Source organism: Thamnophis sirtalis, unplaced genomic scaffold (genome assembly GCF_051295495.1).
Source record: "Thamnophis sirtalis isolate CommonGarterSnake01/CBP01778 unplaced genomic scaffold, rThaSir2_p1.2 scaffold_4, whole genome shotgun sequence".
Lineage (NCBI taxonomy): Eukaryota > Metazoa > Chordata > Lepidosauria > Squamata > Natricidae > Thamnophis > Thamnophis sirtalis.
In genome coordinates, this window is record NW_028261384.1 from 136,815,686 (window position 1) to 136,832,847 (window position 17,162).

General features: G+C 44.9%; 1 protein-coding gene and 1 pseudogene across 1 annotated transcript; both read left to right on the forward strand.

Moving 5' to 3' along the window:
• The first annotated feature begins 2,021 nt into the window (after positions 1–2,021).
• Positions 2,022–15,617, forward strand: LOC148046841 (vomeronasal type-2 receptor 26-like; annotated as a pseudogene).
• LOC148046842 (vomeronasal type-2 receptor 116-like) lies at positions 5,021–5,857 on the forward strand. Its single transcript, XM_087712194.1, has one exon. It carries the CDS (start codon positions 5,021–5,023, stop codon positions 5,855–5,857), a length of 837 nt encoding a protein of 278 aa, XP_087568320.1.
• Positions 15,618–17,162: the final 1,545 nt, after the last annotated feature.

Here is a 17,162-nt window from a genome sequence, read left to right on the forward strand (position 1 = left end):
TTCCAATGTAAGAAACTCTTGGATCTGACTTTAGAGTAACTCTGTTCTCTTTTCAATGAAAGAATACGTCAGTTGGACAACTCTGTATATCATAAGACTTGGCAATAAGCAAATCAGTAGTGGGATTCAGCCAGTTCGCACCACTTCGGGAGAACCGGTTCTTAACTTTCTGAGCAGTTTGGTGAACTGGTTGTTAGAAGAAATCATTAGGGCAGAGAACCAGTTGTTAAATTATTTGAATCCCACCACTGAAGCAAATGTAATGGATGAATGATGGAAACAGCTTACAAACTTATTCTTACAATTTCTGAGGACGAATTAAAGGGGAAATGAGTAAATAAATAAGATGAAGTCTCTCTCTCTCTCTCTCTCTCTCTCTCTCTCTCTCTCTCTCTCTCTCTCTCTCTCTCTCTCTCTCTCTTTCTCTCTCTCTCATGTCCTCTCCATTTATACATCTAAGACATTATAATTGGAGTAACTACTTCCAAAATAATGTTTTATTTGGTTTGGTTCCAGTCACTGAATTCATCCAATCATTCCATTCTTCTACCCAGAACTAAGGAGGAATTTCTTAACAGTGAGAACAATTAACCAGTGGAGTGGCTCGCCTTCAGAAGTTGTGGGTACCCAATCACTGGAGGCTTTTAAGAAGAGTTTGGACAGCCACTTGTCTGAAATGTTATAGGGCCTCCTGCTCAATCAAGGAGTTGGACTACAAGACCTCCAAGGTTAACTCTGTTATTCTATTCTATATTAGATATCAAAGATACAAGTGTATATACAGTACTCATTATTTGGAGAGAATGGTGTTGGTTAACCTTTGGGGTATAAGCTATCATAATATAAATAACCTCCACCCCAAGAGTTAGAAATATCAAGTCAAAAATAAAACATCGGAAGGGAGAAAGGGTTATTTAAAACTAAATGACTATGGAGATTCTCAATCATCCAGCCTATGGCACTTTTCCAAAAGACAACTAGATTTCCTTGTAGTTTTTTCCCCCTTGAAAACATTTTGCTTCTCATTCATTTAAACCTAGTTTCTGCTAAGGGTACATCAGTAGTTTATACTATACTTCTGCATATAGAATCTAGAGCATAGAATAATGGAGATGGAAGGGATCTTGGGGGATCTTCTCATCCAAACCCCTGCTTGAGCAGGAGATCCTATGCCATTTCAGATAAATGGTTGTCCAGTCTCTTCTTGAAAGCCTCCTATGATGAAGCACCCACAACTTCTGAAGGCAAGTTGTTAGGTAAGTTCCCCGTTGGGAGAACGAGTACGTTCAGCGAAGCGTTGTGAGAGTTGTGTTGGAGAACACACAAACCAGCATACAGAAACACTGCAGTTTAAATAGGCTTTTACTTTCATGGAAATAGAGGTATCAGAGTCCATCAAACAGTCCAAGTCATACACGGATAAGACAGTCAGTCATCAATGTCTTTCAATTAGGGAAAATCCAAATAACTAGTAATAAATAGTCCAGTATCATATAATCAGTTCAGTACACAAAGTTTGCTAAAAGTTGCAAACTTACAGTAGCTCACGGAACTTCCAGATCAGCCCAGCATCTAACAAACAGAGAGAGAACTAACAGACAGTCTGGCTCCCTCTTATGGCCGATTGAGGAAAACAGCAACCAATCACATTTTACAGTATGCTTTAAAGAAACAGGTACAACATTGTTACATGAGTTATATATTGCCAACCCAACCGTTAAAATTTTATTCCTAACATCAGTTATTCTATTGGTGGATTGCTTTCACTGTTAGGAAATTTCTCTTTAGTTCTAGATTGCTTCTCTCCTTGGTTCGTTTCCATCCATTGTTTCTTGCTTTGCCTTTTGGTGCTTTGGAAAACATCCCTCAAATATTGAAACACTGCTATCATGTCTCCCCTAATCTTTCTTTTTATTTGGTAACCATTCTTGCTTCTACCATCTCCCTACATAGTTTTGTCTTTTCTTTAAACTTCTCTCTTCTCTCTTTGACACATTTTATGAGGAGAATCATGTTGGTACATGGTATCCAAAACTCAGAGGGTGACTGGTAGCACCTGGTACTAAGGGAATTTTAGGAATGTTGTGGAAAAAACAGGACACGCAAGCCAGCTCTTCAGGGAAGGAATAGTTTATTTGCGCAGGTTCATGGCAAAGAATAAATGGCCTGAACAATGAGTGACAGGCAGGAAATATATATAGTTTATCGCGTTCAGATAAAGCCATCTGTTAGTTTTGGAAACACCCCTCAAGATTTGCCCTTGAGTTACAGCAATATTATGTCTACAGGAAGTAATAATACATAGTCAGGCAATGGAGCAGGGTAGCTCGTATTTTGAGGATGTTAAATGTGTCTTCCAGACAGATTTGCAGTCAAGCCAGCAAATACATTAAAATAGAGACTTTGCTTCAGCAGTTTTCATGTGCCTCTAACCTGTGTCTAACAACACAATGTCCTAAAAGCAAACCTTTGCAATTTCTATATATGAACAGTTAAAGCTTAATATCATAAAACCCTAGTTTGGTTCAGCCTGCAACCTCAGGAATTTTTGTCTCTATTGATTTTTGTTCACATTTTATGTTGATTGTAGTAAGTAAAATGGATCCAGAGACTGATTTTAAAAAAAAACCCAGTTATATGGGTTGTACAATCTGAACGTAACTGTCTTTCAGCATAGTGACAAAGTTCTACCAACATGTCCTGGGCTTGGTGTTTGCGGTAAATGAGATCAACCAAAATCTCCAGATCTTGCCCAACGTCACACTTGGATTCCACATCTATGATAGTTATTATGATGAGAAGATGACTTATCGGACCACACTGGACCTGCTCTTCAAACTTGATAGATTTGTCCCCAACTACGCATGCAACATCCAGAAAAATCTCATGGCCATCATTGGTGGACTTGGCTCTGACATCTCCTTCCACATGTCTGACATCTTAACCCTTTATAAAATTCCACAGGTAAGATCTTCAAATGCATTTTTTGTCCCTTCCAGTTGTCTTGATTCCTCGTGGCTGCCTAGGTAAGTCCCTACAGTTTTCTTGCCAAGATTTCAGAAGTGGTTTCCATTGCTTCCTTCCTAGAATTCAGGAAGAGTGACTTGACCAAGGTCAGCTGGTTAGCTTCATGCCAAATGAAGGACTAGAACTCACAGTCTCCCGGTTTGCAATCTAATGCCTTAACCGACTGTCACACCACTATGGAAGGCGTGACCCGTCAAAAGCGCGGACGGCAAAAGCGCGATCGACAAAATCGCGCCTTTGACGTCATCACAGCGCGACGAAAAAGATCGAAAAATTCAAATAAAAATTAATAAAAATTAAATTAAAGCAAGCCGATTCACATAAAGGTAAGGGTTAGGGTTAGGGTTAGGGTTAGGGTTAGGTTAAGGGTTAGGGTTAGCTTTAGAGCGTTAGCGTTAGCGTTAGGGTTAGGATAAGGGTTAGCGTTAGGTTTTTCGTTACTTTAACGGTTAGGTTTAGGGTTAGGTTTAGGGTTAGGTTAAGAGTTAGGTTTAGGGTTAGGTTTAGGGTTAGGTTTGGGGGGCTTAGGGTAAGGTTTTCGCTTTATTTTTACAATTTTTCTATCTTTTTCGTCACGCTGTGATGACGTCACAGCGCGCTTTTGTCGAGCGCGATTTTGTCCTACGCGCTTTTGTGGTGGAACCTATGGAAGGCATACTGATTTGATTATGAGTTAAGATAGAAGGGATGCAGTGGCTCAGTGGCTAAGGCACTGAGCTTGTCAATCAGAAAGTTTGGCAGTTTGGCGGTTTGAATCCCTAGTGCTGCATAATGGAGTGAGCTCCTGTTACTTGTCCCAGCTTCTGCCAATCTAGCAGTTCGAAAGCATGTAAAAATGCATGTGGAAAAATAGGAACCACCTTTGGTAAAAAGGTAACAGTGTTCTGTGTGCCTTTGGCATTTAGTCATGCCAGCCACATGACCATAGAGATGTCTTTGGACAGCACTAGCTCTTCGGCTTTGAAACAGAGATGAGTGCAGCCCCCTAGAGTCTGGAACGAGTAGCACATATGTGCGAGGGGAACCTTTACCTTTACCTAAGATGGATAGGCATTTAATTCATTTTTGGAACAATATTATAGTTTAGAAAAAAGGAAGAAAGATTTGACTGCAACAAATGTTTGACTATTCAAAATGAAGCCAAGTTATTATGGTTTAAAGGATCTTGACAATTGAAGAACAGCAAAATAAGGCAGAGTAACAGATTCAAATAGATTTACTTACTATTATTCTTTTTTTAGGAATCTTTTCATTTTCCCATAAACCAGCACTGTTTACTTGGAATGAAGAAAATACATTCAAATCATGATCTGAGACTCCATGTTTTAACATGGCAATCACAAAGACTGAGAGATGATCAAGTGAGGTTCTAATACCAGTTTATAAAGCCTTAGTAAGATCACACCTAGAATAATGCATCTAGTTTTGGTCACCACACTATAAAGAGATAATGAAGAAAAAGTGCAGAGAAGAGCAACAATGATAATTAGGGGACTGGAGACTAAAACATATGAAGAACAGTTGCAGGAACATGATTAGTCTAGTGAAGAGAAGGACCAGGGGAGACATGATAGCAGCCTTCCAATACATGATATCAGTCTTCAAATAGAGAGGAGGGGGTCAAGCTATTTTTCAAAGCACCCAAAGCCCAGAAAAAGAATAATGGATGGAAACTGATTAAGGAGAGATTCAACCTAGAAATAAGGAGAAATTTCCTGACAGTGAGAGCAATTGACCAATGGAACAGAAGTTGCCTTCGGAAGTTGTGGGAGCTTCATAAATGGAAGCTTTCAAGGAGAGACTGGACTGCCATTTGTCAGAAATGGTGTAGGGTCTCCTGTCTGGGTGGGGAGTTGGACTAGATGACCTACAAAGTCCCTTCCAACTGTGTTCATCTAATCTAATCAAATACATCTGTCTTTCCTTTCAGCTCACATATGGTTCTTTTGCCTCTGAACATAACTACCCAACAAAGTTTCCTTCCTTTTATCGCATGGTCTCAAATGAAGCCCATCAGTATACAGGAATTGTCCAATTACTGAAGCATTTTGGATGGACTTGGGTTGGACTCATTGTTTTGAGAGACGAGAGCGGGGATCATTTCTTGAAGACCTTGGAACCTTTGTTTTTCCAGAATGGAATCTGTTCTGCCTTCATACAAAGAATCCCAAGCCAAGGTCGTTTGCCATCATTAACCCAAATCAACGAAGTATCCTCAAGCACTTATCAATACGTCATGGACAACAGAGCCAACATATTTGTGGTGTATGGAGAAACTCTTACAGTCATGTGGCTGAGTTCTTTAATGTTTCAGTCTGATTCTTCTCATCAGGAAAATGCATCAATGGGAAAGCTGTGGATTGTGACTGCCCAAATCGATTTCACAATCATGGGCCTGGTAACCAGCTGGGATTCAGAATTGTTCCAAGGCACCATTTCCTTTGAGGTTCCTTCAAACGAACCACTTGGGTTTCAGACATATCTTCAGAACCTAAAATGCTGCTCAGAACAAGGGGACACTTTCCTGAAGGATTTTTGGGAGCAAGCCTTTCACTGTACATTTTCAAATTCCAAAGAATCTGCAGAGCACGATAAAACATGCACTGGGGAAGAGAAGTTGGAGATGCTTCCAGATTCTGTTTTTCAAATGCCAATGACTGGTTACAGCTACAGTATCCTTAATGCTGTCTATCTTTTGGCACATGCTTTACAGGCCATGTCCCTCCACCGCGCCCCATCAGTGAAAAGAAAGAGACTTGCACGTCAAGATCTTCAGCCTTGGCAGGTAATAAGGATCGTGGTGGCTCTGGTGGTTAGGACACTGGTTTGATGATTTGCAAGCTCATTCAAGACCAGAGTGTTCCTTTGTGGTGGGATGAGCTCCCACATTCGCTCCAACTCCTGCCAACATAGCAATTAGAATAGAATAGAACAGAACAGAATGAGAAATAAAACAGAACAGAACAGAATAGAATAGAATATTGGAATGAAGAATAGAATAGAATAGAATAGAACCAAATAGAACCAAATGAAACAAAAACCAGAACAGAATTCTTTATTGGCCAAGTGTGATTGGACACACAAGGAATTTGTCTTTGGTGCATATGCTCTCAGTGTACATAAAGAAAAATAAAATAGAACACATTCATCGAGAATCATAAGATACAACACATAGTGATAGTCACAGGTTACTAATAAGAAATCAAATCATACTAGAAAAGAAATAAAACATTATAAAATGTGATGTTTTAGCTATTCTTTCTTTTTCTGACAGCTTCACTGGTTTCTCCAAGGCATTTCCTTCAACAACTCAGCTGGGGAAAGAGTGACTTTTAATGATAAAATGGAAGTTGCCACTGGTTTTGATATAATGAAGATGGTCATATTCCGAAATAATTCTTTCATGAAAGTCCAAGTTGGAAGGATAGCTACCAAGGAAGGGCAAACCTTCAGGTTTTCTCAGGATAGAAAGAGCTGGCACAGGCTTTTCAACCAGGTGAACTTTCTCAATTTAAATCCACTGCTCCTTTATCTGAAAAAAAAGTATTTACAATACAATACAATACAATACAATACAATACAATACAATACAATACAATACAATATAATAGCAGAGTTGGAAGGGACCTTAGAGGACTTCTAGTCCAACCCCCTGCCTAGGCAGGAAACCTATACCATTTCAGACAAATGATTATCCAACATCATCTTAAAAACTTCCAGTGTTGGGGCATTCACAACTTCTGGCGGCAAGTTGTTCCACTGATTAATTGTTCTAACTGTCAGGAAATTTCTCCTCAGTTCTAAGTTGCTTCTCTCCTTGATTAGTTTCCACCCATTGCTTTTTGTTCTGCCCTCAGGTGCCTTGGAGAATAGTTTGACTCCCTCTTCTTTGTGGCAGCCCCTGAGATATTGGAAGACTGCTATCATGTCTCCCCTAATCCTTTTTTCTATTAAAGGATTACGGGAGAGTAGTCTTCCAATATCTCAGGGGTTGCCACAAAGAAGAAGAAGTCGAGCTATTTTCCAAGGCACCTGAGGGTAGAACAAGAAGCAATGGGTGGAAATTAATTTGATGGATTAGAGACTTCTTCTGGCTTAGGAATTGCCTCTGTATGGGTAGTTATATTTTCAAATGAAGAGCAATGCCATGTTTCCCCGAAAATAAGACAGGGTCTTATTTTATTTTGACCCCTGAAATAAGCACTTGGCCTTATTTTTGGGGAGGTGTTACTATTTGTGAGGTGCAGGAGGTGTTGAGCGTGGTCACCTCATGGCTGCTGCTGTGTTGTGTGTCGCTGGGTTTGCCGCTCTTTTTGTGGTGGCCATTAATGGGACCATATCTCTATCTCTGAAACATGACTCGGGAATCAAGTTTTTGATCTTTCAAATTCTCCCCAACCAGTCTCAAGAAAATCTTGTTAATCTACCGTATACACATATTTATCTATATGAATCAATACAGACTTATTTTTCTAATATAGCAATAGCAGTTAGACTTATATACCGCTTCATAGGGCTTTCAGCCCTCTCTAAGCGGTTTACAGAGTCAGCATATTGCCCCCAACAACAATCCAGGTCCTCATTTTACCCACCTCGGAAGGATGGAAGGCTGAGTCAACCCTGAGCCGGTGAGATTTGAACAGCCGAACTGCAGAAATGCAGTCAGCTGAAGTAGCCTGCAGTGCTGCATTTAACCACTGCGCCACCTCGGCTCTATGTACTATATATACTATATGATGAAGAAAACTAGCTTTTCTATTTTAAATTATTTTCACATTTATGGATAGGTTCTGCCCTTTTCTCTGTGTAGTAATCCTTGCCAGCCTGGATATCAAAAGAAAAAGAAGGAAGGGGAGAAATTCTGCTGCTACGATTGTGCTCACTGCCCAGAAGGGGAGATTTCATGCCAAATAGGTAGGTAATATAGTACAAAAAATATTCCAGCATGCATTAATGCAAGCAAACATGTGCAAAATGTGTTACCCATGTTTTTTTCTGAAAATAAGAAAATATTTTTGGGGCCACCAAAAAAGGTACCAGGTCTTATTTTCAGAGGAAGGGGTGACTCACCTCACTTATATGCATCACCTCTGGTCTCTTTTTCACTATCAGAGACCTTCAGGAACTTCTTCATCTGGCAGGGCCAGCAAGGCTTTTCTGAAGGCCTCTGTAGCAGAGGAGAAATTCAGCAGTTTCTGACAGGTTCTGGAGAACCGGTAGCAGAAATTTTGAGTAATTCAGAGAACCAGCAAATACCACCTCTGACTGGCCCCAGGTGGGGTGGGAATAGAGATTTTGCAATATCTTCCTCTGGAGTGGGGATGGAATGGGGATTTTGCAGTATCCTTCTCCCAGGAGTGGGAAGGGAGTGGGAATTTTGCAGTATCCTTCCCCTGGAGTGGGGAGGAAATGGGAATTTTGTAGTATCCTTCCCCTGGAGTGGGGTGGGAATGGGGATTTTGCAGAATACTTCCCCTAGGAGTAGGATGGAAATGGGGATTCTGCAATGTCCTTCCCCTGCCATGCCCGTCAAGCCACGCCCACAAAACTGGTAGTAAAAAAAATGAATTTCACCACTGTTCTGTAGTTGATAACAGACCTCCGGATTGATCCAGAGTTTGGTTATAGGCTACAGAGACCCTCAGAAGAGGCCTCTTCAGCCGATAACAGAGCTCTGGATTGATCCAGAGGTCTGTTATCACTTCTTCTTCACACTTCCTTCCTATATTTCTTCTGTGATTTGAACCAGGGATGGAATTGAAATTTTTTAGCAACTGGTTCACTTCCTGTTTGCTGGGTGGATGTGGCCATGGCTGTGTGGCCTAGTTGGCTTCCTGCACAACTGCAGAGGGGGATTTTTGCTCTCCCCAGGCTCTGGGGGCTTTCCTTAAGCCTCCAGGAGGGCAAAAATGGCCTCCTGGGGCTCCGGAAGCCCTCTGGAGGCAGGAAACAGATCCATTTCCATACTTCCAGTACTTCTAGTCCCATTTTTCACTCTCCCAGAGCCTCCGCAGGGGCCCTGCATTTACCTGCCATCCAAAATGGGATGGGGTGGGGCAGGGTGCAGGGGATCAATCAGTCCTTTCAACTACCGATTCGGTGAATCAGATTAAAATTAACATCCCATTTGCCTGAACTGGTCCAAACTGGCTGAATCCCACACCTTATTGTAATCCATATCTATGATCAAACCATCTTTTACCTATGGCTCACTCACTTTCATATCCAGTCCAGATTCATTCAGTATTTCCTTTGATGTTTACCACACATCCTTCTTATTGTAACAAACTCATTCCCACCAAAGGTTGCTTCCTTTTATGTTTCTACTGACCTGACCAACACTCATTTCCATGGAACAAAGTGGACCAAAGCATACACTCACTTCATAGCCATTTTCACTCCTTTGGGCAAACTTTCTTTTCAGTTGGTAATATCTCAATTTGGGTATTGAAATATCTATAAGGAAACAACCAAGCTCAGCGAGCAACAAAGCCCCCTTCAAATGTTCTTTTCAAAGGAAGAATATATATACAGTGTGTGTGTGTGTTTCTGTGTGTGTGTGTGTGTGTGTGTGTGTGTGAGTGTGTGTAAGCAATTTCAACAAAATGTGGTACAAAGATGACTTACTCTCTGGAAACAAATACTGTGGGGGTAAGACACCCCTAACAACCCCCAGGGTGTGTGTTCTGTTAAGATACAGCCTCTTGTGACTTAAAATGGCTCCTACTGTACTGCTATAAAATGGCTTCTACTGTACTGCTGTAAAATGGCTTCTATTGTACAGCACAGTAGAGTTCCCATGGTAACAGTTTCACAGTGCTCCACAAAGGGACTCCCTTTGGTAAGGGGGAAAATTCAACATTAGAAATTACATTTGGTCCAGATGTTTCCCCTCTATAAATAAATACCTGGCCAATGTCTGGTTATTGGCTAGTATACTCTATAAACTCTAAAGGCACAACATTAGTTTTAATCCTATACTTGCTAAAGGTTTGGTTAAATACCAGCATCATACAACAATAAGACCTAGGATAACCCAAAAATGTTTAACAGGCAGGGATTACATTGAATAGAATATGGAAATGTGCCATGAACACACACGGTCATTTTTTTAATTTCCTTTTTTTCCCCAATGTCCAGATATGGTTGACTGTTCCCCATGTCCAGAAGATCAATATCCAAGCAAGAAGCAAGATCGATGCTTTGTCAAGACTTTAAACTTCCTGTCCTATAAAGAACCATTAGGGATGAGTTTAGCCTTGGTTGTTATTAGCCTGTTTATAACTACAGCTTTTGTCCTTAGGACCTTTGTTAAGCACCAAGAGACCCCAATTGTCAAAGCCAACAACCGGGAACTTACATTTATACTCCTTCTGTCCCTTCTCCTGTGCTTCCTTTCACCTTTGCTGTTTTTTGGACAACCTAACAAGACCACTTGCTTTCTTTGCCAAACTGCTTTTGGCATCATCTTTGCGGTGGCCATTTCCTGCGTATTAGCTAAAACCATCACCGTGGTTGTAGCTTTCATGGCCACCAAACCAGGGTCCAACATGAGGAAATGGTTGTAATTGTAATTGTAATTGATTTTATTTGTAGGCCGCCCTTTTCCCTGAGGGGACTCAGGGCGGCTCACAGCAAACCAGGGAAGGGGGAATACAAGACTAAGACGACAACACATAATAAAATAGCAAACAACATGCATACAACATTCGGGCGGGGTAATTGTCCTTATCCCCAGGCCTGACGGGCGAGCCAGTTCTTCAAGGCTGTGCGGAAGGCCTGGACGGTGGAGAGGGTACGAATCTCTACGGGGAGCTCGTTCCAAAGGGTCGGGGCCGCTGCTGAGAAGGCCCTCCTCCTTGTAGTTGCCAGCCGACACTGGCTGGCCGATGGAATACGGAGGAGGCCTAACCTATGAGATCTTATAGGTCGTAGGGAGGTAATTGGCAGAAGGCGGTCTCTCAAGTATCCAGATCCACTGCCATGTAGGGCTTTATGGGTGATCAGTAGCACCTTGAAACGCATCCGGAGATCGACAGGTAGCCAGCGCAGCTCGCGGAGGATAGGTGTAATGCGGGTGAATCGGGGTGCACCCGCGATCACTCGCGCGGCTGCGTTCTGTACTAGCTGAAGTCGCCGGATGCACCTCAAGGGCAGCCCCATGTAGAGCACGTTGCAGTATTCCAGCCTAGAAATCACGAGGGCCCGAGTGACTGTTGTGAGGGCCTCCCGGTTCAGGTAGGGACGCAACTGGCGCACCAGGCGTACCTGGGCGAATGCCCCCCTGGTCACAGCCGCTATATGATGGTCGAATGACAGCTGTGGATCCAGGAGGACTCCCAAGTTGCGAACCCTCTCTGAGGGGTGTAAAATTTGACCCCCCAGCCTGAGTGTTGGATTAGTAGCCAAATTTTTGGGAGGGAAACACAACAGCCACTCGGTCTTTTCTGGGTTGAGCACAAGCTTGTTAATCCTCATCCAGTCCATGACGGCTTCAAGCCCCCGGTCCATTACGTCAACCGCTTCATTGATTTGGCACGGGGCGGACAGATACAATTGAGTATCGTCCGCGTATTGATGGTATCTAATCCCGTGCCTACGGATGATCTCTCCCAGCGGTTTCATGTAAATGTTAAATAGTAGGGGGGATAAGACCGAACCCTGCGGCACCCCATATTTCAGGGGCCTTGGGGACGATCTCTGCCCTCCCACTAACACCGACTGCGACCTGTCCGAGAGGTAGGAGGAGAACCACCGTAACACGGTGCCTCCCACTCCCACCTCCCGCAGTCTTCGCAGAAGGATACCATGGTCGATGGTATCGAAAGCCGCTGAGAGGTCAAGGAGGACCAGGATGGAGGGATGTCCTTCATCTCTGGCTCTCCAAAGATCATCCATCAATGCGACCAAGGCGGTTTCAGTGCTGTAACCGGGTCTGAAGCCTGACTGGAAGGGGTCTAGGTAGTCTGCTTCCTCCAAGGACCGTTGGAGCTGGAAGGCCACCACCTTCTCAACAACCTTCCCCAGAAAGGGGAGGTTGGAGACCGGGCGGTAGTTGTTAAGGACAGCTGGATCTAGGGATGGCTTCTTCAGAAGGGGTCTCACCACCGCCGCTTTTAGTGCGGCGGGGAAGTTCCCCTCCCGAAGAGAGGCGGTTACAACCGCCTGGATCCAGCCTCGTGTCACCTCACTGCAGTTAGAAACCAGCCATGAGGGACACGGATCCAGAGCACAGGTGGAGGAACTCACAGCTCTCATGGCCTTGTCCACATCCCCGGGGGTAACCTCCTGAAACTCAACCCAGAGCTGTTGAACTTGATCCCCCTGAGTCTCGGCTGGAACTGCGGGTGTGGAGTCCAAGTCCGTCCGAAACCGAGCAATTTTGTCCGCTAAGAATTGGGCATATTCTTCAGCTCTGCCCTGCAAGGGTTCCCCCGCCTCCCTTTTGTTCAATAGGGAGCGGGTTATCCTAAACAGGGCGGCTGGGCGGGACTCAGCGGATGCGACCAGGGAGGCTATATGTGATCTTTTGGCTGCCCTAAGTGCCCTAGTATATTCCCTGGTGCAGGTGGTTACCATTGCTCGGTTCGCTGCGGACTTATCGGACCTCCAGCGGTGCTCTAGGCATCTCCTCCGGCGCTTCATCTCCCGGAGCTCCTCGGTGAACCAAGGAGGTCTCCGGGATCCGCCGCCTCGGAGGGGCCGCAGTGGCGCAATCCGGTCGAGGGCCTCTGACGCTGCCGAATGCCACGCAGCAGCCAGAGTCTCTACCGGACTGTGGGCGAAAGTATCAGGAATAACCCCAAGCTCTGTCTGGAACCTTACTGGCTCCATAAGACGCCTGGGGCGGAACCACCTGGTCGGTTCCTCCTCCCTACAGTGGGGGTTTGGCCTCCGGAAGTCGAGCCTCAGTAGGCAATGGTCTGACCACGACAGGGGTATGATGTCACTCCCCCTCAGACCAAGATCACACATCCACTGCTCCGAGAGAAATACGAGGTCAAGCATGTGTCCCGCTGAATGGGTTGGGCCTCGGATTACTTGAGTCAAGCCCATGGCTGTCATGGAAGCCATGAACTCCTGCGCCCCATCAGAGTTTTCACCGAGCGACGGCAAATTAAAGTCCCCCAGGACCATCAACCTAGGGAACTCAATCGCCAGCTCGGCTACTGACTCGAGGAGCGAGGGGAGGGCTGCTGCAACGCTGTTGGGAGGCAGGTACGTTAGCAGCAAACCCACTTGACCCTTGAGGTCCAACTTTACCAGCAAAGACTCACACCCGACAATCTCCGGAGCAGGGACCCTACGAGGAACTAACGACTCCCGGATAACAACGGCCACACCTCCACCCCTTCCCTGGGCTCTCGGCTGATGCAGCACCTGAAATCCTTCTGGGCACAGTTCTACAAGGGGGACTCCTCCCTCTGGGCCCAGCCAGGTTTCAGTAATACATGCCAGGTCTGCCCTCTCGTCTAAAATTAAGTCCCGGACGAGAGGTGCTTTATGTACAACAGACCTGGCATTTAGCGACAACAGCCTGAGACCAGGGTCCTGATTACTTGCGCCATCTGGTCTTGGAGTGGGGCTCCTAGGGCCGGAAGGAGGGATCTCTGTGATGTAGCGAACCCTCCTTCCCCGGTAATGGCCTGCCCTAAAGTCCCCGCCGTATCTGCCCCTCCCTGTTACGACCGCAATACCCCGACCCTCTCCCGTGTCTCTGGTCCCCTCAGCCACCCCCATGGCCCCCGCAACTCCCGGCAGGTCCTCCGAATCATACATACTCAAACACTCCCCCAAACAGTCCCCACGTAAAAGTTAAAAAACACAAAATTTACAACAATATGATCATAAAAAGTGGGACATTCAATCATCTCATACGTATCTCATACATAACCCATGCAAAGGAAGAAGAAAAAGATAAAAGAAAAGGAAAGAAATTATAAAATGCGCAAGTTCGTTAATTTAAAGTGCGAGTTCAGGCTTCCAGGGGTGGTCTCCCCAGTTCCTCAATCCTCCTGTAAGCAAACAGGGGGCAGGGGTGGGGAGGCGATAAAGACGCCAAAGTACAATGCCACTGCCACCACGTTGATATTCTCCCCCTCGCCGCCGAACAGCTGGTACAAAAGATGCAGCCCGGAATCCGCCAGAGTCGCCCAAGCCTCCGTAATCCGAGGCTGCAGCGTCCTGACGGCCCAAAGATAGTCCTGGGGATGGGTGCACAGTCGTGGGTCGCTCCCATCGCAAGCCAGCATAGCTAGAAAATGGAACAAGCGACGGAGCCCCCACAGAGCGCCACCGCCATTTCCAATCCACAGTTCTACTCCAGAGGTAGTCCCTAGCGCCAGCTGATCTATTTTTGGCTCCCTGGGTCTTAGGCTTTCCGGGTAAGTTATTTGTATTATATTTTAGAGATGTTGGAGATGTTGCTCGTGATTTTTCCAGCATTTCGTCGGCAGGCTGCCCTACAAGCTGCCTTGCCTCCCCAGCCTCGTTCGAGTCACCCACCTCCTTTAATAACAGTAATCCTCCGGAAGCAGTAAACACCAGGGTCCTCTCGGTCAGCAGAGGGAATAGGGCCAAGGCTAGGACCGTGAAAGTTCGCAAAACGCTGGTCCGGAGTTGTTTGTCAATGCCTGAGACGCCTAGGTCCAAAAACGCCGAAGCGGAGCCTTCAGCGAAGCGCCGCCATTTCCGCCCGCCCAACAGCTGCAAAGCACACTCGAAGCTCTCTCCGGCCGGTCGAAGCTCTCTCCGGCCAGCTGGCTCTCAGACCGCGGCCAGCGTCGGACCCCCAAGAAGTCGTTCGTACCCTGGCCTCCCAAACGCTCTCCAAACGCTCTCCGACTCTCCGAACGCTCGGAACGCTCTCCGATGCCCTCCAAGGCCAGCTGGGTCATCAGCTGGGTCGCGGCGTCTTCCGAGCGGCTCCCGGGCGGCGTCGGCGTCTTTCTCAAAGAGCAGCCTTGGAGAGCAATATCTCTCCAGTCTGCTGCCAGCGCCAGGCCCCCGAGGAAATTGCTCAGACCCTGGCCTCTCTCCAGTTCAATTTCTGAGGCCAATTTCTCCCTTTTTTGGCTGTTTTCCCTGTACGGACGCCAGAGCGGTGGACTCGGTTGGGGAGAAAACTGGCCACTTTCATTGTTATTTCCTGCACACTTGTTCAAGCAAGTATTTGTTCTTGGTGGATGGCAACCTCTCCTCCTTACCCAAATTTGGATATGGATTCCCTAACCAGTGAAATCATAGCAGAATGTAATGTGGGCTCTTCTGTCATGTTTTATCTTGTCTTGGGCTACTTGGGATTTCTAGCCATCATTAGTTTTATGGTGGCTTTTTTTGCCAGGAAGTTGCCAGATGCTTTCAATGAAGCCAAGTTCATCACCTTCAGCATGCTTGTGTTTTGTAGTGTTTGGTTGACTTTTGTCCCTACTTATCTGAGCACAAAGGGGAAGTATATGGTGGCTGTGGAGATCTTCTCCATCCTGGCATCAAGTGGTGGATTGCTGTCTTGCATCTTTTTTCCCAAATGCTACATTATTCTGTTGAGACCTCAATTAAACAACAAGCAGCAGTTAAGAAAAATCAATTAAGCAAAGTTTGTGTGCTCTTTGTGTGGTAGGCATGTAAGCATGTGTGTATTACAATTGGTGGTGACTAATAAAATTCTACTTAATTTAAAATGCAGCAGAACACAATTTAGCTACGTTCATGGAGACTGAATCATGCAGATCTGATAAGATGTGTATAATAAAAAGAAGAGATTTTTCTGTTTTACCAGGTCGGGAATTATAAGGCCCTTATAGAGGATACAGTAAATAATAGGATCAGAGGTGATATTCAGCCGGTTCAGACTGGTTTGCCCAAACCACTAGCAGAAACCGTGGAATGGCCCACCCATTCACTTTGGCTCTATGTCATCCTATTTAGGAACTTTTTTGAGCAAAGCGCATGCGTGGTAGGCCAGGCGCATGCATGGATGGGGGTGCATATTTGCGAACGGGTAGGGTAAGTAAGTGAATATCACCCCTGAGTAGCATGTCAACTTACGTTCAAAAACCGCTTTACCGTAGAGACATAATTTCATCAACTCTCCAAAACTGCTATGGGAAGAGATCTAAAGTGTACTAAAGTTAGTTCTCTTTGGAATTTGAAAATACTTACGTGGTGTAAGCATCTTGCTGGTTTGTAAAAAAAGGGGTGGGGGATTGGCTATTCAGAATAAAACATTATTAGGTAAAGCAGACTGGTCTTGTTGGACTTCCAGGTCTTTGGTAAGTAAATTAAATGTGCTGAGTGCATGCTTATAGCATGACCCGACAAATGCATGCACGAAAAATGCACGCCAACAAAACCGTGGTGAGAAAACCACAACATCGAGATCATGCACATAACAGCGCACCAACAACAGCGTGCTGACAAAAGTGTGATTAGGGTTAAGGTAAAGGTTAGGGTTAGGTTCAGGGTTAAGTTTAGGGTTAGGTTTAGGTTTAGGGTTAGGGTTAGGGTTAGGGTTAGGGTTAGGGTTAGGGTTAGGGTTAGGGTTAGAGTTATTACTTTGTTTTCGCATTGTTTGCTTATGGCCGCTTTTGTTGGTGCGCTGTTGTCGGTGCGCTGTTGTGGGCACGATCAAAATTTTGATGTTTGGCAACAGTTACAATTTATATTCGTAAATTGTAGTTATGTTGAAAAAATATTACAATACTATTTTTGCGTTGTATGAAAAATTTTGTTGCTCTGTATAAAATTTTTAATCAAGCCCCCCCCCCCCCCCCCGGTCAAAGGACTCCCTCTTTACCAATCTGAAAATCTGGTCACCTTACACTAGAATCATGTTGTTCTTTGCATACCCAAATTGCTACTGGATTGTAGAACTCAGTCCAACAATTTGCCAGTTCAACCTAGCTTTCTCTCATTTTCCATGTAGAATGCAGTGGATGCACAAAGGAAGCATAACACGTCACAAATGGAGATTTAACCATTGTTAAGTATGTTAATCTTTGTATGTTAACCTATGTATTTTTAAAAGGAGGCAGCAAAGACAGCAAGGCTGTCAGGGTATGCACAGGTCTATCACATGTATCAACCCAGGAGCAAGTACAGTTAACAGTGGTTTGTATCAAATAGTGGTTTTTATC

What these genes read in the sequence shown, in the direction of transcription:
- LOC148046842 (XM_087712194.1), top strand. Translation starts at nt 5,021, where the DNA reads ATGGTCTCAAATGAAGCCCATCAGTATACAGGAATTGTCCAATTACTG.